The following is a 25,892-nucleotide window of genomic DNA, read 5'->3' as shown; positions in this document are numbered from 1 at the left end:
CAATAGCTATGACAATTCGGTTTGCTTTTGGTCATTCCTTGCAATGGTGTCAAATGAAGCAGTTAAGTTCAAATGCAAATTTAATACATTTGATGTTGTTTTTCATCAACAAGGGTTTTCCGTGACCTGACAATTGATGAATAACGAGCTAGGAGCTGCGAAATCACTTTGAACAAAAGTGGAAGCAATCTGGTCCTAAATTCAGTTGGTTCCTTTCCTTTTTGCAATACACATAATGATGAAAAATCAGTACGATCAAAAAACATACAGAGCTCGGACAGCTTTCTCTTAGGTATAAGTAACTTGCAATTTCACTTCAATTAAATTTGAGACAATATGAGTGGATCTATATAACTGACACATAATATCAGTGTCCTACAGAAAAAGATCGACCTTTAAAAGTGAATAAAGGCCCCCTACTGCTCTACAAGGACTCTTACCAACACATTGACATCTGCCCCCTTGTTTATCAAATATGAAACAATGTCTTCTCTTTCTTCAAATATAGCTGCATTCAAGGGAGTCCCGTCCAAAGATGGCGTATTCACCTAAAAATAAGGAATTTACTTCCTTAAAAATTTTACCAGTAACTTCTTTATATAACACATTTCCTATACTGGGTAAAACAGCTGCAATGCAGAGGAAGAAAGAAAATTGTTCTCAAAAATAAGATGTTTACTAAAAAATAGCTCTGAAGCTTGATCAAGAATTCAGAGTGATTTTCGCTTCGAACTTTGAGGTGAAATGAGTTAAAAATTTTCTTTTCATTAAAAGAAGACATGCAAGAGTAATGAAAAAGTTTTTTTAAATCTTGATATGAGGTTTCATTTGTGAGCTGTTAGAAATGTCCACTTATAGTGACAGATTTAGAAATGTGACAGATAATGACACAATAATGTTTGCAAAAAGGTCTTAGAATACAGGAAAATGGCAGTGTGTCTAACAAAATCATAGTTGCAACAGAGAGGGTATTCAAAATGACCTGTAGGATAATTCCTAGCATTGCTGTCACATTCACTATCTGTATTGAATTGTTTTTCAAAATAAAACAGTTATTATTAATGTTAAAAAAATTGCTGATACTTTTCTTAACAGATTGCAAACAAAATGAGGTCATCAGAAAAAAAATCAAGTATTGAATAAAAACGAAAAGATATGCAGCAATCTTGTTGTAATCATTTTTCTTTGTTGCAGATCTTCAGTTTTGTGTAAAAGGAATTTTCAATTCATTGCTTCTTTTTCTTTCTATCTACTTTTTGGCAAATTTTCTTTCGAAATAGTTTCGAAGAAAATGTATGCTTGCAGCAGTCATAATATCTGTTGAATGGCGCCATTAAGATGAAAATCGATTATTGTAACCATAAGTGGACATTAAGTTACACTAATAGAAAACACTTACATCTTGTGGATTCGCGTCTAACATATCTTTTAGTTCTTGCAAATCACCACCTTTTGCTGCTTGTACTATTTTGAATTCATTTGACACCTCAGAAGCTGGAAAGATGTATGTAAAAAGTTCTTTACTGGTTTTAAGCATGCAATAATTTTGAATGCAATATGATGGCTGCAATGGAAGAAGCAACAAAGACAGTTTTGTCACGTGATATCGGAATTATCGCATTTCAGCAGATTTTTCTTAACAGCATTTTACAGATCCCCGTTTTCTATGTAAACAAGTCTCATTGCAAGACATCTTGTGCTCGAAGGTACAGAATAGTTTGATTGGTTAACTGGTTATGCTGAAAATTTGAACTTACATTTGCCAACAGAATCACCGGCAGCAAGTTGCTGGACTTTTTCATCAATAAAATCGCCAGGAATAACAACAGAACTGTGACCGACTACAACACGATAATTGCCATCAACATATGATTTTGTGATTTTCCCGATCTGCCCTATGCACTGTAAAGCGAATTGATTGAAATGAATCTTCGAGGAAACAATGATTTAAGAAGAAACTCAAAAACTATCTGCTCATTTTGCTTTATAGACTATTAACACATCTCTTCTGAACGTTAGATATGTGCTAAGTTCTTTCACGCTGAAAAAACGATTGGTAGTGCGAGTGCACAGTAATTTCTTACAGCAAACTTTTCCTTGGTATTTTACCCAATAAAGGCTATGGAAGAATTGACTGACTTCTGCGAACATCGACTTTCCAAATGATTTGCTCAAACAGTAGCTTACCTTGGCGATCTCCTCATTCCATTCTCCAATCTGAGAGGCAAAGCTCTTCTTTGCAATATTGATGTCTGAGAGAATCTTTATGCTGTCTCCCTCTTTCAAAATTTTTGGAGCTAATACCTATGAAATGGTAAAAGAAAAAATGTAGAAAGATCACAATTTTATTAGCCTGCGCGCAGATCCAATATTCTGAGGAAGAAAGCTATTACCTTTCTATTTTATCTGATCTAGTATTTTGTAGATTAATTCTATGATACTCCATTTTGAGTTTCAGAGTCCTCTCCCGCAAAAAAAGAACAAACTTTAACACATGCATTTGAGAGTGGACTGCACCATATTCACCTTTTTCAATACTTGAGGATGCAACGCCATTTTTGAGACACTCCCTTCCATGGTAACCATTATATCCCCCTTCTCTGTGATTGAATTAACAACTCCAATCTTTCCAATTTCCTGAAAAGATACATTTTAGCTTTATTGTCACTACAAGCTCTAACTTGAGATCCGTTTATAAACAAACAAATGTGTACACACATGCGATTCCAGTGAACTTTATGAAAATTTAGATTGACTTTTAGTGATTTGATTATAGATTGATTTGTCAAAAAATCATTTGAACAATATTTGATAGCAAGTTGGATTAAAGAACCTTCTTAGTCACGCTGTAAGAGTAGAACCCTTTTACTTGGTGGTTCCGGAACAATATTGATTAAATCTAATAGAAATCAAAGAATAACACTCAAACCCTGCCTTGCTGCAAATGAAGGTAGGTATACTGGGAAAAAGGGGTGTTGTCAGAAGGAAGCTGCGATTCGATCTCTATGATTCGATCTTCTTATTATTGGCCCTTCAAAAAGTCTTATAACTTCTTTCAAAATTAGCATGATATAGAGATTCCTGTAGAATCAGGATACCTACATCTGCCATTGCAGAATTCCAGCCACCATGCCCTGATTGAAGCGTCATAAATATGTCCTTTGGCGCGCTAATGCGCACGCGATCGTTGACCTCAAACTTATGGCTCTTTTCACTCATTTCATTTAGCAAGCTTAACTCTGATGTTTCAATGGACCGCTTTTCGTTGGAGTACGAAATGCTCTTAGCAGCCACAGCTTCAACATTCGAAGCTGCTCCTTGAGGAAACGCGTCCATGGGGAAATTCGGTGCAGCTGCTCCAACAATCATAGTAGATGGCCTCGCAGTCATAGCTGATGCTGCAAACATCTCACTCTTTTCTCCCAAAACTGGCAAGTGATGCTTGTAATAGTGCCCTCCTGCTGTAGGCTTAACACACTTCAGATCAACCTTTAAAACAGAAATATATCAAAAACAATCGAAGAGTTGTAGCAAATGAAAGCAGAAGTGGGAGAGGCTAAGTTTCTTGCTGTTTAGGTTCCCATCCAAAGTAAAAGATCCTTTGACTAACTTGATATTTCAATCTGGATCAACGTTCTTGCTTGTCCAATCGACAGGAATGAACGCCGTTTAGGGATTCCGGGGAACCTGGGAACTTCCAAATGTTTCCAGGGAAAAATAAATACAAATAGTAAAATTTCAGCTGTATGATTAGATAGCTAAACTGTGGCAATAGTTAGTATAAATGTAATTCAGAAAGCAGTACTTTCATGGAAGTTTTTGCAAGGTTATATTTGTTTCAGAAATTTTTTCAATTAATGCAGCTAAAGGAGTAATTCACAACATAAGTCCCATTTCTGATGGTATTTTGAATGAAGGAGGGTAGATAACTAATTACCCTTTTAATTAAACCACTCTATTCATTAAAAAATTTGCCAAAGCTTCGCAAATCTAAAACAGTGCATCCATCCAAAGAAGATTGAAACCACAAAGAACTATAGAGCAGATCCTTGTCAAAATATTCCTCAAAAACAGGCAAAACTAGTTAAACAAACGACAACGATAAAACTATTTCGTCAGGTGAAAAACTACCTTGAAGCCAATCGAATCGGAAGTTCCATCATTAGCACTAAATGGCGCTCAAAATATTGATTGCATTGAATCAAAGAGAGTGAAGATTAAGAAACTGTTAGCTACACAATGCTTTGTGAGGGCGCGATTATGTTTTTGGAGAGAGATCCATTTAGTAAAAACATATTTTGTCACTGAAAATATTGTCTGACGTGTTGAGAAGATGTCGAAATCAAAAGATCAATAAAATTCGACCATCGAGAAGAACTGTATTATAATCACATTACACCTGGAAAAAAAATGTTTTTACTCAAAGGCCCAGGGCAATAAGCGGGACATTGACTGGGTTAAGGAAGTATGAACCCCCTAAATAAGGGTAATCGGAAAGAATGGTAAACCAGATTTTACCTGGTAGTTGATGGCTTACCTTGCCGTTATGTCCAATGCGATAGACATTTGACAAGCCATTCCCAATCCACTGCACACGTGCTACATTTCTTCGGTACTTGCTGTGAAATTCCTGGATTTCTGTGACTTGGCCTACCTGCCCATCGCCACCATCCTGGTCGTCCCATTCCCAGCAAAGACCACGAACAACCATTGCTCCGGGGAAGAACCCAGTGGCTTCGACTTTCACAGACCTTGCCCGTGCGGGTAATGGGGTCCTGAAAATGGATCAAGCTTTATTGGATTTTTCAAAAACAGTTGTTGAAAATCCGTTGTATGGGACTTGATGCTATATAGAAAATGCAGTACACAATTTTTGTGTGTAGAACAGGGCAGCTCTAAGCTGTAGCTCCAAGCTGCCTGCAGGATTATGAAATTAAGAGCGGTAAATGAAAACCTTCTGTTTTTCGCGCTGAATGATCTTCAAAAGATAAATGTTAAACAAACATTGCATTTAAAATTCACAAATGGGTAAAACTACCAGTAGTAAATTCAAAGTTCTTAAAAAACTGCATTCTCTAACACCTCTTTCAAAATGGCATACACTCATTTTACTTTACTTTTGTTGAAATGGAGAAAAGCTTTTTCATAGCTACAGGACTCCCTCGGCCAATTGCGAGTTCTCTAATCAACATTTGAAATAAAGCTACTCTCTAAGCCTCGGCACTTGTTTTGGACTTTGGAACGTGCATCTCACAACTTTTGCTAAGGTTTAGTCACCTGGTAGCCAAATAGATCAAAGTAAAAAAGACTCTTTCACTAAATAATTTCATTTTTTTAATATTCTAATTAATCGAATCATTGACAAATCAACTAGTGATTAATTCAAAGCGCAGACTGTTCGAGTCATTTTACAAAAATATTAAATTCAAATTTCGAGTTGAAAGCCAAATTGTCCATGGACCCTATGTCACCTCTTCCCTCTTCCTCTCTCTCCTCTTCCTTTCTCCCCCTCTCCCCTTCTCTCCTTCATCCCTTCTCCTCTTTTTCCTCTTCTCCCCTCCTTCCTCTCTTTACTTCCCCCCCCTCTCCACTTCTTTCCCTCTCCCTTTCCCTCTCTTTACATTCCCGAAGTAGAAAAACTCGAGCAAAACACGTATGCCTCTTAATTTCTATGCGTAACTTTCTCTAGTCCCCTTTCTCTGTACTTGTTGCTCTTTGTTTCTATACAACATACAGGACGTAAAAGATAAAGAGGAACATACCCTTCATTGTCACTAGCATCAAATCGATCAAAAGCATGTTGCAGACTGTGCTTATCATTCATGTAACACGTGGTGCAAAGATTCGTTAACGGACATTCCTTGCAACTCCAACGAGTGCCAATAACATCTTTTAGGCAGACGTCGCAACCTACACCATGTTTTGATACTGTAAATAAAACAGTAACAAGTTTAATTGCTGATTATATCTGAACAGGGACCGCAGAAGCGGGGGCTACGGAGGATTTAGCCTTCCAAAAATTCCAAAATCATACCAAAATCGCCATGCTCTTGGTTTTAAGCATGTTTAGCCCCCTCAAAACGTTTTCGCTCCCTCAACCTGTAAAATGCTCCGCGGTCCATGAATCTAAAAGACCTCATTTCTGTGTTGGCTTTACGCTTCATAAAGAAAAAGAATTGGTAAGGCACTGACTGCGAAATTGATTGCTACAGGTTATTGTGCGATAAGTCAGTCGAAGCTGTAAGGTGATAGGTGTACAGTACAACAAAACTTATTTTTGATAGTCTAATGTCCTTCCAATGCAAAATAGTCAATCATAAAAGACATTGAAATACTTGTGGATTTTGTTTGAAAAGAATAATGGTATTTCAAACATATGAATAAGAGATGTTTTAATTCTTGAAATAGGTTTATGTTATCCTTAGACATTATTTCGGGTAGTAAACACAAAAACCCTTTAAAAATCGGTGCTTTACCGTTAACAATCCCATCTGTAACAGTTCGTTTCCTTCACTAGAGTTCTCATTTGTCAAATCTTTTATCTGATTCAATTATCTGAAGCTCGAGTTTTAAGTTCTTGAGTAAAGACTTACCAGCAGGTGAACAAAACACGAGAAGATCACAGGCGTTGTTTTCTCCACAACGGTACATTCCTTGGCCACCATGATCCCAAAGAACTTTCACACTGCCTGCCGGTGGGTGGTCGTTTTTTATTTGGACAACTGTTCCGAGCATCCCCTCCTCACCATCTTGATCACCCCAGATCCAATCCAAGCCACGGACAATTCGAGTTCCCAGTTCAACATGCATTTTTGCACCAACTAAAAAAATACATGTAGCTTAATATTCTGTTGGTGTTCGTTTTACTTTATTGGCAACGAAAGTCAATATCAAAGACTTTTTATTGGAGGAAAATGTGAAAAAGGCAAAGAATAATGAATTAGACACATGGAGCAGTCATCTTTCGGTTCAAGAGGGGCTTACAAAAAGTTCATGGATATTGATATTGCAGTTTCCACAATTGTAGACGAATGGGAAGTTAAAAGATTCACAAGAAAAGGTCGGAGCTGAATTTCATTGATTTGAGGCTAGTTTTCATTTTTTTTGTATTTCGTCGGCGACTGTCGCAGATGCTCCTCTGCGACCACCGCAAATCACAAAATCCAACTGAAAATTGTCAAACGGCGTTATGAAAGCATTAGGACGCAGTTCAGCAAATATATCCGTGCAAGGAAAGACACGTCAGGTTGTGGAAGTGATGATATCTCATTCACTGCAAAATTTGAACACCTTAAAGGCATTGAGTCATGATAAATAGACTGGGTATACCCTAAGTGCCAAAATCCGCCGAGTCATGATTTCCATGACTGCGATGCTATTGGTTGACCTTGAACTGGTCACATGAACTCACCTCGTACTGATTAACATAACAGTTTCCATCAATAGCAAGTTGTCAACAACGGATGCCAATATCACATGAAATAGCAGCGATCACGCCGAAACCAAATAACCCCCTATAGAGAAAGCCTATTTACCATGACTCAATGCCTTTAAATGGTTGAAAACATTCATAATTAGCAGAACAAGCACAGCCAATTTGTCAAAGGGGAAATATCAAAACAATCAACCAAGGCAGCACTCAAATCATAATCAATTTGTTGATTCTCTTTCTGGGGAAATTTGTTGTGAGGATGGCCATGACAACATTGCAGAGTGGACTGAATATGAGGAGGAGATGTCACAGGGACAAGGTGTAAATATTAGCTTGCAAATATCAACTACAGTGTCAGACAATGAAGCTGAAAGTACATCAGAAAGTACACAATCTCTGTCAATGAGAAGACAAAAAATAGCAACAGCTGCACCAATAAAAAAGGTTTGGGCGAAGAAAGAAACAGAAACGGCAATTAGAGAGAACCAATGAGGAATTGTCATTTATAATTGCAAAACTATGCGCATATAGTTTCAATGAAGATGCACTTGTTCTTACCTATTCGTATCTTAAGCGACAAAAACAAAGCGTTTGGATAAATAATACATACAGTTCTTTTCTAGAGGTCATATCTGGTGTACCCCAAGGATCTGTGCTAGGCCCCATCTTGTTTAATTTTATAGAAATGATTTATTCCTTTTGATAAAACAGAGAAATCTCAGTAATTATGCTGATGATAATACTCTCGCTTATTTCCCCAAAAACATGCCCGATCTTGTCAATATTTTGGAAATAGAAACCAGAGTTGCTTTAACCTGGCTAGAACAAAATGAAATGATTGTCAACCCTGAAAAATTCCATGCTTTATTGCTCAGAAAAACCAAACAAATACTAGTGGAGAACAGATGATTATCGGAGGTAAAATATTCAAATCTGAGGAGACCGTGAAGCTTTCAGGAGTCACTTTGGACTATAGATTTGATTTCGACCCACATATTTCAACTCTTTGCAAAAAAGCTGCAACACAATTAAATGTTCTCAAAAGATCAAAGAAGTTTATTGGGTTTCAAGAGAAAAAGATCCTAGATCAGAGTTTTGTGTTTTCAAATTTCTATTATTGCCCCTCGGTTTGGTACTTTCTATCTTCCAAATCATTGCAGAAGATAGAAAAGTTACAAGAACGTGCCCTAAGGTTTCTCTATAATGATCATAAACGTTCGTATAATGATTTGCTTCTTAGCTCGTGTAATTGCATGATGCACGAAGATTTTTTTGTATAGAAATACTTAGAACTCTGAATCATTTTAATCCACCTTTTAGGCCCTTTTATGCAGAGCGTTTTCAAATTACGCTTTTCAAATTATTCTTTGAGAAATCCAAACAACTTGGCCAATTTCAGGGCTAACCAAACAACTTTTGGGGCAACAAGATTTAAACCCATTGGACCCCAGATTTTGAATAGTTTACCTAGTGAACTAAAATCAGCAGAAAATCTGAAAGGTTTCGCGATTTTGATAAAAAAATGGGATGGTCTCAACTGCAGATGAAGTGCCTGTACCTGCCTACCAACTTAGAAATTTGATTCAGATCTTTAAACTTGTAAATTTAGAAAATATTCTTTTTTTCTTTTCTTTGCTCTGTATATTCGATTTTGATTAGTTAACTTGTATATACTTAAATAATGTATATATTGTTATCTATTTTTGTACATCGAATGAAAATAAAGTAACATACACACACAAGCCTTTATTATGCTGTCAAATGAATTCTAAATGGTACTGAGTCTATAATTGAAAATTATCTGTTCTTCATTGAGATTTTTTCCAGGGTAAGGTTTCCTCAGCCATGTCTTTAATCCAAATATCTCATCTGAAACCAAAACATGGAGAAAAATGAAATCCCCTACTTCTGTTTGAGAAGGGATAATCATATTGCCACTCATGAAAGCTTTGCCCATTTCTGAACTGTTGAAAAACTGTGCATCATTATCTCTCCCAAAGTTGCCAGTTTCAACAATTGTAAAGCAATATTGGGCATCATTGATGTTGGGTTGATTTTGCAGGTCACCTGACTTATAATACCCTTTGCCAAGTATGGAAACTTGTTTCTCTTAATGGTATGTCATTTGAGATCGGTAGTTGAACCGCTAGGCTCAATAAGGCTATAGGTGCGTTCTAGAAAACTGCTTTATTCAATTTAAAAGAATTCTGTCCATAGGGTATGACTACTTTTCTTGACAGGCTGTCACCCTTTCCTCAAAAAGGGAAAATATACAGAGCCTCTACACAGAACATGCAATACACCAATTCGTTTTAGTTCATTTTCACACTTTCGGTCAATCGATCTACGGCATGTACAAGAAATCAAACAAAATAAATCATTTGATAGATCCCTTGCTGGGTCGGCCAAGGAATCTTTCGCTTCATTCTTTATCGAGCCATTGGTTTGCGAGCAACTAGAATTCAAACCGTGCTATGAAATGTCCGGTTTCCGTAGCTTCGCTCCATCAGAACATCTCTATACTCATGCAATGATAATGATTAGCATGGCGGTAGAATCAAACTTTAACGTTTCTAGTAAAAGCATGAAGGCCTATTAGGCTCTGTTTCACCTCGGGCTCTAAGTCAATTTTATTCAGGCGTAAACCCTTGCCTTTTTAGTGTTCTCAAAATCTAAATTTTTTAAATTAATCTAAAATCTAAATTAAATCTAAAAATCATTGATGTCTATGTTTGCGCAGGATGATCGAGCAGTGGGTGCTTTTTCAGGTGATCCATCCAAGCATAGGACCACTTTAGCGTCCGCTTCTTCTTGGCTACTGATAAGGTCATTACTCACCAGGTTACTCACATGGTTAAATCTTACACTTCCATTCTCCGTAGAGAAGTAAATTTCATTGCGACCTACCAATTCCAAGCATTGCACTATGCTACCCACAATTACTTCTCATTATCAGCTTCTCTTATCACCGGTCTGGTTCTTCCCACTATATCTACCCTACTTTACCCGTTAGGTATATATTTTAAAATATCCATGTAAGCTGTTCATGTGTTTGAGGAATCTCCGTGAGTTTCCGTATGCTTGCCATCAGTTCGATTATAAACGCTGAGACATGTTTCTTGGAGGCTGATTTTCTCTTGGATGGGTCAATACCAAGCTAGTTTTCTTGAAAATGATTTATATTAGCTTGCTCTTATAAACTGTCTTTCGTTGAGAACCATTAGCATTTGCATTACTAACAGGCACAGTACAGAGGGGATAATCATTTCTCTTTTTGCTGATATCGCCATTAGTTTTTCTAAGATGTCTCTGTCAACTGCAACTGTTTTAACCAATTTTTTCTCTTTACTGTCGGCTTCTTTAAAGACCTATCAGATAAAACCAGTTCTAATGGAACAAAACTTCTCTCTTATCTAATCTTTCTCGAGCAAACCTTTCCTGTCGTGTTTCTCCTACCTTTCTAGTGTTTAGTGGGCCATTTCACTGAATTCTATTCACAGGCTTATCAAAACTTAAGGTGGATTTGTGTATTATTCTCTTATTTTTAGCAGGCGTACTAGCGAAGTGCTCAGTTTCAAGATTTTCAAAGGCCGTAATTATTTATAAAAGTCTTGAGGGGGGGAGGGGGGACTCTATATCTGTCATGTTTAGCAGTTTTCCCCATTGATGATGAAGGGTGATGTAATAAACCCAACAACGTGATACCCAAAAGATAAACTTTCCCGAAATAACAGCATAATGGCAATAAAATCACATATCCTTAAGATTTTTGCTGATGCCTTAAAATAGAATGGCAATCGTAAGGGTTCTTTAAGTCATTTTCTTCGGGCTCGTGTGGTACTTATCGTATTCACAGCCTGGTCTAAAATGAAAACCAGCCTTTATGAATAAGATAACACCGCTTATCAATTTGGATGTCACTGCGCAGAAACTCTTTAGAACACACAAGGCTACAAGGCAAGACAAGGGATGCGGGGATATGGCTGCGTTCGGCTCAATCTTTCCACTTACATCAAGCTAGTCCTTCATTCTGTTCTAAAGTTTATCGACCATACCATACGAGCCCCCAAAAACTCAGATAGAGCACCTATTGGAAAGCGATGCATGTCTCCGCTTGTAGGAACTGTATTGCTAACAAAATCAGCACTGCAAGTTTTCAAAATGGCGTAAGTCTGAAAATAGCTACTTCCCTTTTTTGACAGTTTTAAGTTTGTCCCTCCGCTGTTGCAATACTGGCTCGTTAAGTCATTTCTTATCTTCAACAAATTCTTGAGCCATTCACAAATGATAAAACTAGTGCCTGTTGGGAACGCTTCTGTTTTTCTTCAAATTGCGTTTTCTCCAATGTCCTTTATAAAGAGATCTAGCACTTTCTCACAGCTATATAAGTGGTTTTGGAAGTGGGGGTCGTGTCTTACATGTGCCCAAAGTGTCACACTTGATTTACACTTTTTTATTTTCTAAGAAACTAGGATTAGCAGTACGTACTAAAAGTTTCTCAATTTGGCATCCAAATTTTGACGTTCAAGTACTACAAATTTTTTAGCTGGTTTCTTTATTCGGGACCTAAGATTGCCCTAGTGTTTTGAGGTTGAGCATTTTTAAAAATTGTATAAACGCAGATCGTCAGGAAAAACCATGCAGGTCAAATTCCAAGGTAGCCTATATTTTTTTGAAGATGGGAATTTTACAGTTTCTTAATTTTTCTTGAACCTACAGTACAAAAGTTTCTTAATTCCCAGACCCATTGCAGTCTTCAGGCTAACCACGGATAATGTAAACTTCCAGCGTAATCTGTATGTTGAAGAGATCTTCTAAACAAGCTTTTCGGGACAGCTATTGGACCAGTCAGTCATATAAATATATTTCGAACTCCAGTTTGCTGCTTCAAAAACCAACGCTCATTTCACTGAGCCAAGCGGCCAAATGAAATGAACGTAGAATCTCCGGAGCCTTGCCTGTAATGATTAGATGCAAGCCAGGGCAAAATATCAAAAAACAGTTTTATCTAGTTGACTTAAGGATTATATGATTATTGATAGTGCAAATCCGCCTTTGCAAATCATCGCTAACCTAGCTGTGGGATACACAATGTGCACACAGATAGGCCCTGCATGTCCGCCATTACACTGCAAAACCTGAAACGCATGTGTATCTCAGCCCTTGCAGAAACTTATGCCCATGCAGAAACATATAGAACACCGGTACTTCACAGAGGTGCTACAAGTGGGGGATGTGACGCTCGTTCTGAAAGGCAGCAATGACGAAAAGTATCTGTCATTGCTTTCCTTGAAGAGAAAAAATAAAGAGGAGGCGGTGATTGTCTTTCCTTTTCTCAGATCGAAATTTTTCGAACCCTTCTTTGCATTGCAGCCTTAGCACGAGCTTTACCCAGTCCTATTCGATATGTGCGAGAAAATTTTAAGTGAAACGTTGGGTGGAATGTTGAATCGTTTGACCAGGGCTTAAGTACAATCATGGCAGAACATTTGTTCAACTGGCCGCAGCCGGTGCTGTACATGTGTCAAATTCTTGCAAACAGATATCTTATGATAAATTTCGAGACAGATTATGGAACAGCAGCAGACTAAGTGAACATCAGGCAAATGCAAATCAGTTCTATTGTCATGATAGAAGCTACATTCAAAATTATATGCTTGTGGCACACCCACAGTGGTGATTTCTATCGTACAAAGAAAGCACAGACAAGCTTTGCCATCTGTCTCTCTTTCATTAGAATGTGCAAATTGGCAGAAACTCTGAAATTGTGTAGATTTTGTCAAATGGATTGATGAAAATGTGTCAAAAATGCTGCAAAAGAATAAGTTGCCTTGTTCACATTTCAGAAAATTGACGTTCAAGCTAGCTGTTCTTAAATTTTCAAAACTTCTTATTTTCTCCTTGGAAGGTGTAAAGTAAAGATATCTAGATTAAAGCAAAATTCTACTGCAGAAAAAACATCGGAAGAATAAAGTGAAGGAATCGTGTCTTCATTAAAATTAGCAAATACTAAATCCTGTTAGCAATATTCTTTCATTCTTCCATTTGATACTTCCTCAGCCTCAGTATTTCTTTATTTTTGACCATTTTTTAAGCTATTTTGAGGTTAACTTATGAAAAGGCCAGAATAACGACATTGGTAGATACTTGTTGGGAAAAATAAGACGTCAAATCGGACCCCTTTTAACAAGGACAATTTTTTATAACACAAAAAGTGCATGATAAATATCTCAGAAAATCTTGAACAAATACTCGTGGACATATGATGTCTCAAAATTTCGTTGTTTTGTTGTTGTTTTTTGCAGTTGAGTGCTAGGGAAATGGCCACTGTTTCTGTTGTGTTGGGAATCTTTAATTGTTTCCGCCGTACATCTTTTTGTTACGTAATTTTTTGTGATCGTTAAAAATTAATCGTTTAATTTGCAGCTGGCTTTAGCTTTTTTCTATCAAGAATTCTAAAACTAAATACGCTATAGCTTAGATGTGCCAGTCATAGCGAAAAAAGACACAAGGTCATCAAGTTATGAAAGGCACTTACAATATTAATTAGTGTTTAATACAACAAACACAAAAGCAAAAAGAACACATAACAAGCACATGGCAAACAGTTACTGTACTTACACGAAACATTTTGTTAACATTAGCGTCAAGATTGCATCTTCCAAAAAGTAGAAGGTTACAGAGTGATCTAGAGTCCATATCCGAAACAGTGGAATTAGTGATCTTTTCAAGATGGCAAAAGAGATCTTGCCGCAATATGTCATACCTAGGGCAGTGCAGGAAAAAATGTTCATGATCTTCATTTGCCTTTCCGCAGCCGCAAAATTGTGCAGAAGTTTGTCTTCATTCAAATCGCTAAATTTAAAGCGAAGTTTTGTCAAATTACTTATGCCAATAATGTCATGAACATTAAACGTCGGATTCCTCAATGGTCTGATTATGGCTAAAAGTTTCCTTTTGAATTCGCCAAGGGAAGCCGCGCTTCTTGTCTCATCATCGGGCAGGTTCCATTCATAAAGTACATTATCGAAATAGGTATTTTAAAAACGACCAGTTCTTGGAATATTTGGATTGTATGTTCTTGCATATCAGAGATCTTTTTTTTTAATCACAATAAAAACAAAAACAAGAGAACTCAAGTTGAACATTGTTGAGATGGAGGCAAAAACATATCGTTATCGAGTTGCCTCCACACCCAACACCACAAATATTCCAGAACTTTGCATAATACAATATAAATAAACTATAAACACACAATACAGCACAATATAATACAATACAAAACAATACAATACAATACAATAAAATACAATACAATACAATACAATACAATACAATACAATACAATACAATACAGTACAATACAAAACAATGCAATGCAATGCAATGCAATGCAATACAATGCAATGCAATGCAATGCGTTGAGATTTCTTGTCAGGCCTAAAGACATATTTGGATCAGTTCTCTGATAAATTATGTCTCCATAATCCAAATGGGGTCTCACATATAACTTGTAAACTTGGTGAAGAACTTCCCTGGAAACATACCTAGAAAGATATTTTGGATGCCTATGCCCCTCCTTGCCTTTATAATCGCTTCACGAATATGACTTTGGAACATAAACCCAAGTGTTTATGTTCAAACTTCCTGTCAATTTCATCATTACCAAGAAAAAGTTAGCATGATGAGGTTTTGTCCTTTTGGCGGAAAAAATGACTTCTTCGCTTTTGCTGGCATTAAAGTCCATCTTCCATTGCCATGCCCATAAACGTATCCTTTCCGAATCCCTGTTCAATTGTTCAGCACTGGTGGCCCCATCCTCGACAACAGTAAAAGTGATTGGTCATCAGCAAATATTTTCACATCACTATCAACATTGTCGATTAATTCATTGATGTACACTAAAAAATAAAGGGACCAAGTACTGATCCTTGGGGTACTCCTGCAGATATTGTTTCCCATTGTGAATTTTTTCCATTTAAAAGAACTCTCTGTTTTCGGTCTCTTAGAAAGTTTCGAAAAAAGATGATAAGTTTTCCAAAAATGACATTGCATTCCAATTTGTAGAGCAGACCATCATGACATACTCTGTCGAAGACCTTTGGGAGGTCTAGAAAAATGGAGCGTGTTTCTTTGCTTGGAAGTGCTTCAAAGCCCAAGTATATCTTGTGCGTTATGGCCAGCAACTGATTTATTGTCGAGTCACCTGGACGGAAACCCGACTGATTTTGAGTCAAAGGTTGTTTTTAGTAATATGAAAGTAGAGTGAATCAAATAGGAGCTTCTCAAAAAATTTTCCAAAAATTGGCAACAATGAAATCGGTCGATAATTAGCTATGCTTCTTATGGATGGGACTTTCTTTCTTATGGATGGGAACGATATTAGCTTTTTTCCATACAGATTGGTAAATTCCTGTTTCGAGACATTTCTCAAAAATCAGCCAAAGCGGCTCAACAATTGAGGCATCGCAAATCTTGATCATAGCAATCGATCTATCACATCCGTGGGCTTTCTTTGAGTCCAATGATCGATTAGTTTGAAGACCTTTTCCCTGTCTATATCAACCTCTTCGAGAAGGGTCCTGCATCTGGGGCAAAAAGAAAGGAGACTGCTCCTGGTGGTCACTTCTGAACATTGTTGAACAAAGTAATTATTTAAAACCGTTGCTTTATTTTCAAAATTTATTAAAAACAATCCATCTTCAAGCAAAGGGGGAATCTTCATAACTTTTTTTTATTGACTAGTCTGTTTGGTGCGGTCCAGTATGCTTTGACACCTTGTGTAGGATCAGAAATTTTACGGCCTAAGTTAGAATAATAGGTCTCTTTTGCTTTAATTATCAGTTTTGGTATATTGTTCCGTACCCTTTCAAACAGTTCCCAGTCTCCTTGACTCCTACCCCTACTTATAAATATATTTGCTTCAGCGTGCCTTCATTCATTCCGCTTGACAATGCCGCCCTCGTCGATCGATTAAAGGCAGTCTGTCCACTCAATGATTGGCTAACATGAACAATACGCAATTTGCTTTGGCTGGCCCAGCTGGGGTAGTGGATGACATTTGAAACTGCAAGCAAAAATTTATCGGAAATGTCTAGAAGACTTAATTACTGGAATTGAATGATGATAATGGAAGCATTACCTTTCTGCTGTTAGCACATCTGTCGCACAAACCAAACAGAGAACAAAATTTTTCTAGCCACAGCTTCACTACAACGGCCATTTGATTCAAAGCTCTGGAATCAAAGTTGTTTCTGATTGGTTTAAATTGTTTCATTATCGATCAAGCTCAACGGCACGCGAATTTCGCTCCCGTGAAAATAAAGATGAGCACAATAGGGACAGACTGCTTTTAACCCTGCAGATTCCTTAGGCCACCCCCCTCAGATCACTTTTCGCTGTTCAACCATCTATTTTCAAATCTAGCACTCACCAGCTTATCCTTATATTGCTTCTTACACCTCACCTCATTGACCAAGTTGATATTTCATCTGTATTAAACTATCCCCGAATCCAGAAGGCGAAGCTATCAAAGCGCTTTACGTGCGTGTAGTTGACAAGTTCTGTTGAATTTGGTAAACGGTGCTTGAATGTTGAATTTGGTAAGCGGTGCTTTAGCTTTGAAAGTCAGAGTGCGACGTGAAGGAATAAATTGTAAACATGTATGAGTTCTCCTGATTTCAAAAACGACATGTTTTAACTATTCACGCATTTTACAGAAGACTGAGTTTTCGGCAATCTTTTTTGGATTATCTTGAGTCAAAATCAACTGTGTGATGTCATACACATTCTTTTTAGATTGGTTGTTTAATTCAGTTTGAGCATTTTCGAAGTTCTTCTAGCAGTTAGAAAGCCATCCAAAAAGATAGTTGTGCGCAGATGTACTGATTTTAAAACACTGGGTGAAAGTGTGTAGTAAGAAAGAAAGGAATTAAGGTGATGAAAGGGAAGTGGGACTATGAATGCAACAGAGTATAACAGTGGTGGGGTGATAGGTGGGTGCGTTACTTGAAGGATTCAGATGTATGGGAAAGAAGGAACACAATGAAGTGATCAAGGTCCCTAACTCAGGACCCTAATGACAACAGTACATATTGTACTGATAGGTTATCCTGTTAAAATATTCGATTTATTATAAGGTGAATCGAGAAGAAACAAAACAAGGGGAGTGTATCTGATGACACAGGGAAAAGAAAGCACGTAGCGAAAGAAGCCAAGGGAGAGTGGTAGAGGAAGATGGAGCAATAAAATACCGAATGAACGGTGAGGAGTAAAATACAAGAAGATAGGAGAAGAGAACAAAAGAGGGTGGGCGGTTAACACGAAATATGAAAGATCAATGAAAATTCTAGGCAGATAGGTCACACAGAGCTACATTATTATGTATAGAAGCGAAACGGCAAGTACATTTACAACAAAATATTTCGTCATGCCAAAATTTCTATATATAACATAAGAAAATATACCTTATTTATTTTGATTTTTTTGAAATGCTGTTTTACATAAAGAAGCCCCCTCAAAATATTAAAAAAGGGTTTGAGTCCCCAAACCCCCACGAAAACTTAGGAGCATTTAGAAGGAGGCATGGCTCTCCATTTCAAAAAATGAATAATGTGCTTTTATCTTGGCTGTTTTAAAAATCCACGATGCAATTAACTGTATAACTTTTTGCCAAGATCACAAGGCATGCAAATAAATTCCACATTTCTGCTTAATAGGTGAATGGAAATTTTTAGTGACAGGGTCTTGAAGGGACGAAGATGAATGGGCAAAGCACGCTCTTGGTTTTATCAATATATGGCTGGCTGAAAGCTCCACACTACATTTTAGTAAACAACAGGTTAAGCTTCAAGTATTTTTGAGCATGAATAATAAGTGAAGGGCAAAAACACTTGTTGAAAGACCAACGGATAGGTGGAAAATTCATCAATTTGTTTTGCTGATATATGGGTCGTTATATAGAAATAATTCAACCGATATCACTACTCAAATACTTCACAAATTTCCACGATATTTACCATTTTCCGTCGCACAATTCTGTTTATCTATAATTAACTTCACATGTTATTTCATCAATTAATAATGTTATTTTGAAGCTTTAAGCAAGCAGTTCCTATTTTTCTTATTTCAACGAGCAGATTCCAGACTCATAACACATGTAGCCTCTTCGTTGTCTGCTGGTTGAAGAAGTTTTTGGTATCTCTTAAAAAACATAACTAGAATCTTTCTTCGAAAGTGCAATATGCTATGCTGATGCCTCTTGCTTTTGTGCTGATTAAATAACTCAGTCCAGTCAAAAACAATACAGTATCCTCAAGATTTACATGATATAAAAAATTCAGGAAGAAGTGCATGCATTATAACCTTGAAAATTTCACCCACCTTGTGTTCCTGAAAGTTTCAGTAAGGCAATTCTATTTGTTTTGCAGAATTTGTGAGCTTTGAAAACTGTGATGAATTCCTAGCCGTACGAACAACTTGCGCGCACGGTTTGATTTGAAGACGAATTTCTCGGTCATACAAACGGCGAGGAACAGCTGCCTTAGGTACAGCCTAGTGGCTGAGAAGCCATATGTTCCTCTTGTGTTATTCACACGAACTACAGAGGCTGCTTTTCAAATCACAACTCTGATGGAAACAGCGACTGACAAACAAAATAACAATTCCCTTATTCTTGCATTCTTCAGTTTGATAGTAACAGAATGTAGATTGAACATGCCCAGATGAAACCTGAAATGGCGATTTTCTATTTACTAAGCATGGGCTCCGATGCAAGTTGGAAAGTGGGGAACCAAGGGAGATTTTAACAATCAAGACATAAGGATTTTTCAAAAGCTCTATTGTTTTGCAAAAAAGTGGAGGGGCCAGGGCGCCCCCGCCCCCCCCCCCCCCTTTTTGTCGGAGGCCCTGCTAAGACTATTTTAGTTGGGGAGCTGAAATTGTGTTCAAATCGTCTTAAAAATCCAACCTGCTAATACAGCAAAAGGACAAGCACTGTTCTAATTTGCCCCAAGTCATAGTAAAGCTTTTATTGGCTTTACAAGAAAGGTGATTACTTTTGATATAGGAAAAGCCGTAGGAAAAGGATAGAGAATTTTACGAAATTTGAATATCAAAATCTTTCCGAAATTAAATAACGCAGACTACTGAAAAGAAGGCAAAAACTGTGAATTCTAATATCTTTGAGATCTATCTTCGATTTTTTAACAAATATAAATTGAGAAAAAATTAGCAATTTTTTTACCTTAAATATGATAGATATTCCCTAAGAGTAAAAGTGGGAGATTGAAAGCAGAAAGAGTGCTTGCTACACTTTAAACAGAGACATTTTTTCTAAAGAGCAAAAGATATGAACAAGCTTTTAGAAAAAAAAACAAGAAAAAACTTTTTCAAAACAGCTTGAAGACCTTGCAGTCACAAGATTCTTATAGCCAATTTCTTACTAAAAAATGAGTGTATTCATCACTTAAGAACTCTATTAGGCCCTGGGCGCACTGAACAAGATTTCAGGACAATCTTCTGACAAACTTAATCTCTAGTGTTCATAGAGAAAAGGGATTAAGCTTCTTAGTAAACAAATGCTGATTTTCCAGTGCGGCCACCCAAATTGCCACTGAACCAAATTCACCAATCCTTCAAAGGTTCCGTCGTCCTGCCCCAGAGCAGGACGAACTCTAGAAAACGGAAATGATTAGCAATTAACGCATTTTTCTCACGCCAATACCCAAAGTCAAATCGTTCTTTTGTTTTAAACCACTTTGTATAAACCAAACAGCAAACGACAAAGATTTATGTCAGATTTTTGTGAGTTTTAAGATTGACAAAGATTTATGTGAGTTTTATGTCAGAAATCAGAGCATTCAGAGCCTTCAGGCCGGGTTACATGATCACTTTTTACCATCACTTGTTTCGATATTGGACCAACATGCTGAAAAGTGATCGTGTAACATACTAAAATTGTCAATTTTTGCTGTAGAATTTAATATGCTTATCAGGTGTTAATCTTCTATCATTGGAAATTTTACTCTAAACGAAAGCAGATTATAATCGAGTTCATCACTTTTTTCAAAGGAACCGACAAAATTTTACGTCATATAATGTTTTGATGAGAAGGGAACGGCCTAGAGTTTCGAGAAAAGAAGAAAGAGATGTGAATTGTGCTCAGAAACATAATTGTGCTCAGAAACATTTCAGAAACATAAGCAGAAAACGAATATGAATAATGATTTGGAGTAAATCGAAGAGCAGCACATTACAGAAAAATAAATGCAGTTTAATAAAATCAAGATTAAATAAGGAACTTTTATCTTGATAAAATACACTCATTTTTTATAAGAAACCATCCTCGACAGTGAGTACCCCAGTTTTTTAAGGTTCACAAAATTTTAGAACTCAAGAGTTTTTAGAATATTTCTATTTAATTCTCAAAAAACAAATGCCTCAATACTTTAAATTTGGTTTGCTAATCACTGTGTAGTTTTCGGCCCATATGATTTTGGCTAGATGAGATTCTATGGTTTTTCACCACTACCCTCGATTCTGCGCACCTTGTCAAAATGGCTATTTTATTTTATTCGACAAATTAAATGTGACGTTTGACGTAGACGTAGCGCCTTCTTCGGATCGCATACAAGTCGAATAAAATTGCACTGTATTTCGACACAGGTAAAATGTGACGTTTGATCCAGGCCTTATTTTCTTATCAGCCATATTTCCACAACATTCAATAAAATAAGTGAAACTTTTTCCTCATGTTCGCAAATAGAATCATACGCACTTTAATGGCTTCATTTACTCGGGAAGTAATCTAAGCCTAATTTTTGACGGGGACGTGCCATTTTGGTTAAAAATTTGGACCCATAATTCCGCAAATGTCTGAAATAATGAGACTCATAATTCCGCAAACATGATAAAAACTATACCAATAATTCTGCAAGGCAAATAAAAATTTTAAAGCACATAAAAATCATTAAACAGATTTTGCATGTCCTTTGCCCTAAAATCTAAATATTACACAGACTTCATAGCTTTATTTCTAACTGGTCATTCATTTTGTTAATGCTTAATATCCCTCCTAATTATTTGCAATATTTTTCTAAAATGGTACCCATAATTCTGCAATGTTGAGGTACCCCCTCCCCCCCCCCCCCCGAGCTTCATTCTTCTACATCTGCGTTACGTTATGGCTTTAATTAGAAAACCATGCGCAAAACAATGGTCTCATTAAATACAGGTGCGAGATACAGTCATAATGCTTGAAATTTTAAATCAGTAACAAAAATTTTCGTCAGATAAATTTTCGTCAGATAAACTACGTCACAATGTGCGGCTCTCGTTCGCCATGATTTTCATAGATCTTCCACTGAATCGTGAAGAAGTCATGGTCACGCGTTGATAACTGCATGTAAATCTACAGCAGGAGCTTTTTAGGATCGAAAAATATCAAATGTTTACAATGTGTCCATGCTGTGTCACGACCTTGTTTTGATCACCTGTGTAGGCCCACAAAGCTATGGCTTCCTGTTCCAGCTCTTTCCTGGCGTATAATTAATCGAAATTGATACTCATGCACAGGGGCGAAACTTCACTATTTTCATTAGGGGGGTATGAAGCTTAGTTGCCCGACGAAAGGGCGTGGCATGCTTGATGAAAGGGCGTGTCCTACATGAACTTCATTTTTAGAGCACATCGCCTCAAGGGCTGAAATCATCGGGAAGCCCGAGAGAGGGTCTTTAGACTTAGGCTGTTTGTTTTAAGTCAAAAAATATGCCTCTAGTTTTTTTGGTGTTGGCTATAAACATTTGTTTCCGAAAAGCAAGCATTTGTAAGGCCTGTCTTTTCTATAAAAGAAAAAAAGTCTTCACTTTCTAAATCACCTAGCTTTTAACAGAGCAATTCAAAAAAGAGATTGAAGTAGGGTCTCAATTTTATCAAAGTGGAACACCAAAACACAGCTTGGGAATTTCGGAATTTAGAAACAGCTACGCAGATTACAATGTTTCAACAAAAAAGAGCTTCAGTTGCATTCTCTGAGTTTCATTTTCAATTTTTGGTTGCTCCGGAAGCAATTTCAATATTTTTAGACACCCAAGCACAAAGTACGTATATCTAAATCATAGTCAATAGAAAGGAGGACTGGTCTGGAAGCCTATTGTTCTAACTCTTTGTTCAAAGATTACGTGGTCACGTGCCAAACTGAGTGCAAGGAACTTTCCCGCGCTAAGTCAAAAGATAAGGATTCATAAGGAAAACCGTAAATTTATGTTCGAATATTGTTAGAATGAACCGTTGTTTTTTGTAACTATGCCTGGAGCGAATTGCTCATTTCAGGCTGTCACACTAACCGAGGAGAAAAGTACGAAGGGATCGCGATATTTCGAGTCTCACAGCGGAGTCTTCCCAACTATGTCGCTTGGCGAGAGGTTAACAAAGTAGTAAAACATACGTACATACGATAGTCAATAGAAAGGAGGAATTAACATACGAAAATAAAGTAGTTGAATCATACGTACATCAATAGAGTTTTTTTAACTATATTTTTATTTTTCAGCAATTGATTTGTCTGAAAATTTAATGATGTAACCATAAGTTTTTTAACTTCCCAACACAGAACTTTTTTCACTGAGGATGTTCTTGCAAAGTGGTTCTTAGATCATAAAAAAGTGGTTCTTAGATCAAATTGACACTTCAGTAATTTATTTTTACAAAAGTACTATTTTTCTGAATAAATTCCCACATTCTTGTAAATGACAACCTCTGATAAACACCCATCCTTTTTTATTTCATTATGAATTATTTTATTAATGCCAATTCTATGATCTAGTGACTGGAAATATAGTAGTAACAACTTATTTTGGAATACAATTCAGGGAAGGTTTTGAACATAAAAAAGATATCATGTATTTATGATACATAGACTAATTTATAAACAAGAACCATAAAATTGTGCATTTACACAGATACATATAATTGTGTGTGTTGGGAAAGCAGTTAATTCCATTTATCTGCCTGTTTGCTGTGGGAAAAAAGTAACTTGACTTTGATTTATCTTTGCACTTTGTTAAACACCTGTAATATCTTTGTCTGATGACTTCTTTATACCTTTGTGTAATCCTTTTACTCGTTTTCTCTCCAGTTGTGTTTTTGTTTTTGTTATAGAAAAGGCTCTCACTCGTAGGTATAATTTGATCATATTCTCCAGTAGGCTTAAACTTGTCTCCTTTTCCAAGATGTGTGCATCATACTCTTTGATGGTATTGAACAAACTTGTTATGTTAATGTGCTTCATTAATTTTTGCGTTATTTCTTGGCAGTTAATGGACACCACATGGCTCTGTGTTTCTCTTCTAAATTCTTCTTCAACAAGTTTGAATAACTCAATAACTTCTCTCTTAACTCCCCATAAACCACCTCTAGATTGGCATTGGATCAATCTCTGAGTGGTAATATCATCACTCCGGCAGGAATTCAGCAATAAAAGCACACCCTGGACAGCTTCAGATTTAGAATCAGTTTTTCTGTTATATTTTCTGACCAGTGAGTGAATTACATAGCCAGCTAGGTATTGCAGCCCATCAAATTCACGTTCTGAAATTGGCTTGACCACAACAGGTTGCTGAACAGGTTTCTTATAGAATGCTAATATTTTATCAGCAAGTTGTGATGCAAGAATAGTGCACACAGGCATTTCCAACTGGCTGAAATATTTTTTGGCATTTTTGACAATAAGAGAATAAAATGCAGAATAGAATTTTTCTGCATCTCCATTTCTTTTCAAGGACTGATAAATTTTCAGAATTTCTTCTTTCAAGGAATTGTTCACATCTTCTGTAACATAAGCAACTGCAATACTGCGGATTTCGTCAGGAAAACACTCATCTTTGCTTATATCTTCTTTTGCTTCTTCAATAAAAGATTTAATGGTCACACTATCGAAACTTATGGTATCTCCTTCAGTCTCTGTTCCTGTTATTTCAGTGTGTTTCAGATCCTGATGTTTTTTCAGCCCTCCTTTGCTTTTATAACTTTTTCCACAGTGGGAACAACATAAACTTTGAGTTTTTTCTGTCTGCCAAGAAAAAAAGATTGGCAGTTTAGACTATTGACAAAAATATTTATTTTAAATTTCAAATTAGATAAAAATATACTTTTATTTAAAAGAAAATAGGTGATAACAGAAAACAGTTTCAGGCACGAAGTGTTGTATCTCTTCCAATAAATACCCACCTGTTCATAGGGTGGTCTTTATTAGAAACATTGCATATATCTAGCGTTTCAAAAAATGAATAAATCTCTGGGTATTTATTGGGGGAAATAGATACAGTTTGTTCGTACTCGTAAAAAACGTCTACCCGAGGCCTAAAGTCTCCAGCGGCTGACTGGCTTGGACTTGCAATTGATGATAGATTTAAACATTTTGACAACTCTGTTTCAAAACAATCTAAATACATTTCAAGTACAAAATATAATTAATATGATAAACAAGCCAGAGAGGCATTCCAAATATTATCTTCGGAAACTAAACATCCAGTCTCATGGATGTATGTAAATAGGCCTATTGAAAATGAAAACGTAATAAATGTTAAAAAATGTTCTATGTTTCACCTGTTGAGGATCTTCAACCAATGCATCATCGCATTGCAGTTTGAATTCATCATCATCCATGTACTCGAACAAAAAATCGATTGTTACCCCACTCAAAAAGTCTTCTTCATTTGTGGTGTTTCCACTGTAGAACGCCATTTTAAAAAACAACTTGCACTCAGTTTGACCACGTGACTGGATTTTGTCCGATCGCCGAGTTTCTAAAGCGCAAACAAAGAAAACAAAAGAGAGAGAACAATAGGCTTCCAGACCAGTCCTCCTTTCTATTGACTATGTCTAAATTCACCATAACAAAATCCCTCAAGCAAAGAAAAGTTTTTTATTGGAGGTATTTTACAGGTATACCTATCATCAAAGCTCAGTTTTCATGTTTTCGTAATCATGGATATTGTTCAGAAATAGAATAAACTCGAAAGATTTTTGCATTTCATATCTTAACTACAATTTCTTGATAAATTTTATATTATTTCCCGCTTGAACTGATTAAAACTTCCTGTTACTTGTTATGGGTTATTCAAATTTTTTAGTTAAAAAACTTTGGCGTCTGTATGACCATTTTCTAGCGAAGGGTGCAATACTTTCGACCCGTAAGTGTAAAACCTTAAGATTTTGGGGCATAACTCCTTATGGATATGTATTGTTGTGAAGGAGCAGCACGCGGTTAATCCTTCACTCTTTCCTAGACCTCGAAGTTGCATTAGTCATTTGTTCACGCCACGTTGTAATGAAAAGGTGTTCACGTTGGATCTTGTTTATTGTAAATAGTTTTATTATGTTCCTGTTGATGTTATGAAATGTTTAAAACCCAAATGATGTCTTCTTCAAATGCCCTGACCTAAATCTCTAAAACATGTAT

At 36.6% G+C, this 25,892-nt stretch overlaps 2 protein-coding genes across 2 annotated transcripts in view; both read right to left on the bottom strand.

The window, feature by feature from the left end:
* The window catches only part of LOC135682587 (E3 ubiquitin-protein ligase mib1), a 28,916-nt gene extending 9,937 nt beyond the window's left edge, over nucleotides 1-18,979 (bottom strand). The window contains exons 1-10 of the mRNA XM_065197548.2: nucleotides 18,815-18,979; nucleotides 6,594-6,821; nucleotides 5,763-5,928; nucleotides 4,538-4,775; nucleotides 3,103-3,489; nucleotides 2,527-2,637; nucleotides 2,188-2,304; nucleotides 1,758-1,902; nucleotides 1,400-1,494; nucleotides 441-548 (exon numbers count right to left, since the gene is read on the bottom strand). Of these exons, the coding sequence (XP_065053620.2) occupies nucleotides 441-548; nucleotides 1,400-1,494; nucleotides 1,758-1,902; nucleotides 2,188-2,304; nucleotides 2,527-2,637; nucleotides 3,103-3,489; nucleotides 4,538-4,775; nucleotides 5,763-5,928; nucleotides 6,594-6,810 (1,584 nt within the window). The 5' untranslated portion in view covers nucleotides 6,811-6,821; nucleotides 18,815-18,979. The remainder of the gene's footprint in view (nucleotides 1-440; nucleotides 549-1,399; nucleotides 1,495-1,757; nucleotides 1,903-2,187; nucleotides 2,305-2,526; nucleotides 2,638-3,102; nucleotides 3,490-4,537; nucleotides 4,776-5,762; nucleotides 5,929-6,593; nucleotides 6,822-18,814) is intronic.
* A 3,942-nt stretch (nucleotides 18,980-22,921) lies between these two features.
* LOC135688268 (uncharacterized) lies at nucleotides 22,922-25,305 on the bottom strand. Its single transcript, XM_065205045.2, has 2 exons — nucleotides 25,037-25,305; nucleotides 22,922-24,500 (listed from the first exon to the last, which is right to left on the bottom strand). The coding sequence occupies exons 1-2, from the start codon at nucleotides 25,172-25,174 to the stop codon at nucleotides 23,493-23,495; spliced, it is 1,146 nt and encodes a 381-aa protein (XP_065061117.2). The 5' UTR covers nucleotides 25,175-25,305; the 3' UTR covers nucleotides 22,922-23,492.
* Nucleotides 25,306-25,892: the final 587 nt, after the last annotated feature.

This window comes from Rhopilema esculentum, chromosome 16 (genome assembly GCF_057945365.1).
Source record: "Rhopilema esculentum isolate cy_ngs chromosome 16, ASM5794536v1, whole genome shotgun sequence".
In the NCBI taxonomy this organism is placed as follows: Eukaryota; Metazoa; Cnidaria; class Scyphozoa; order Rhizostomeae; family Rhizostomatidae; genus Rhopilema; species Rhopilema esculentum.
This window is presented reverse-complemented; position numbering and strand designations above follow the sequence as displayed.

What these genes read in the sequence shown, in the direction of transcription:
- LOC135688268 (XM_065205045.2), bottom strand. Translation starts at nt 25,174, where the DNA reads ATGGCGTTCTACAGTGGAAACACCACAAATGAAGAAGACTTTTTGAGT. An exon ending in TGGTTGAAGATCCTCAACAG is followed by an intron (nt 24,501 to 25,036) that starts GTGAAACATAGA and finishes TTTTCTTGGCAG; the next exon opens with ACAGAAAAAACTCAAAGTTT.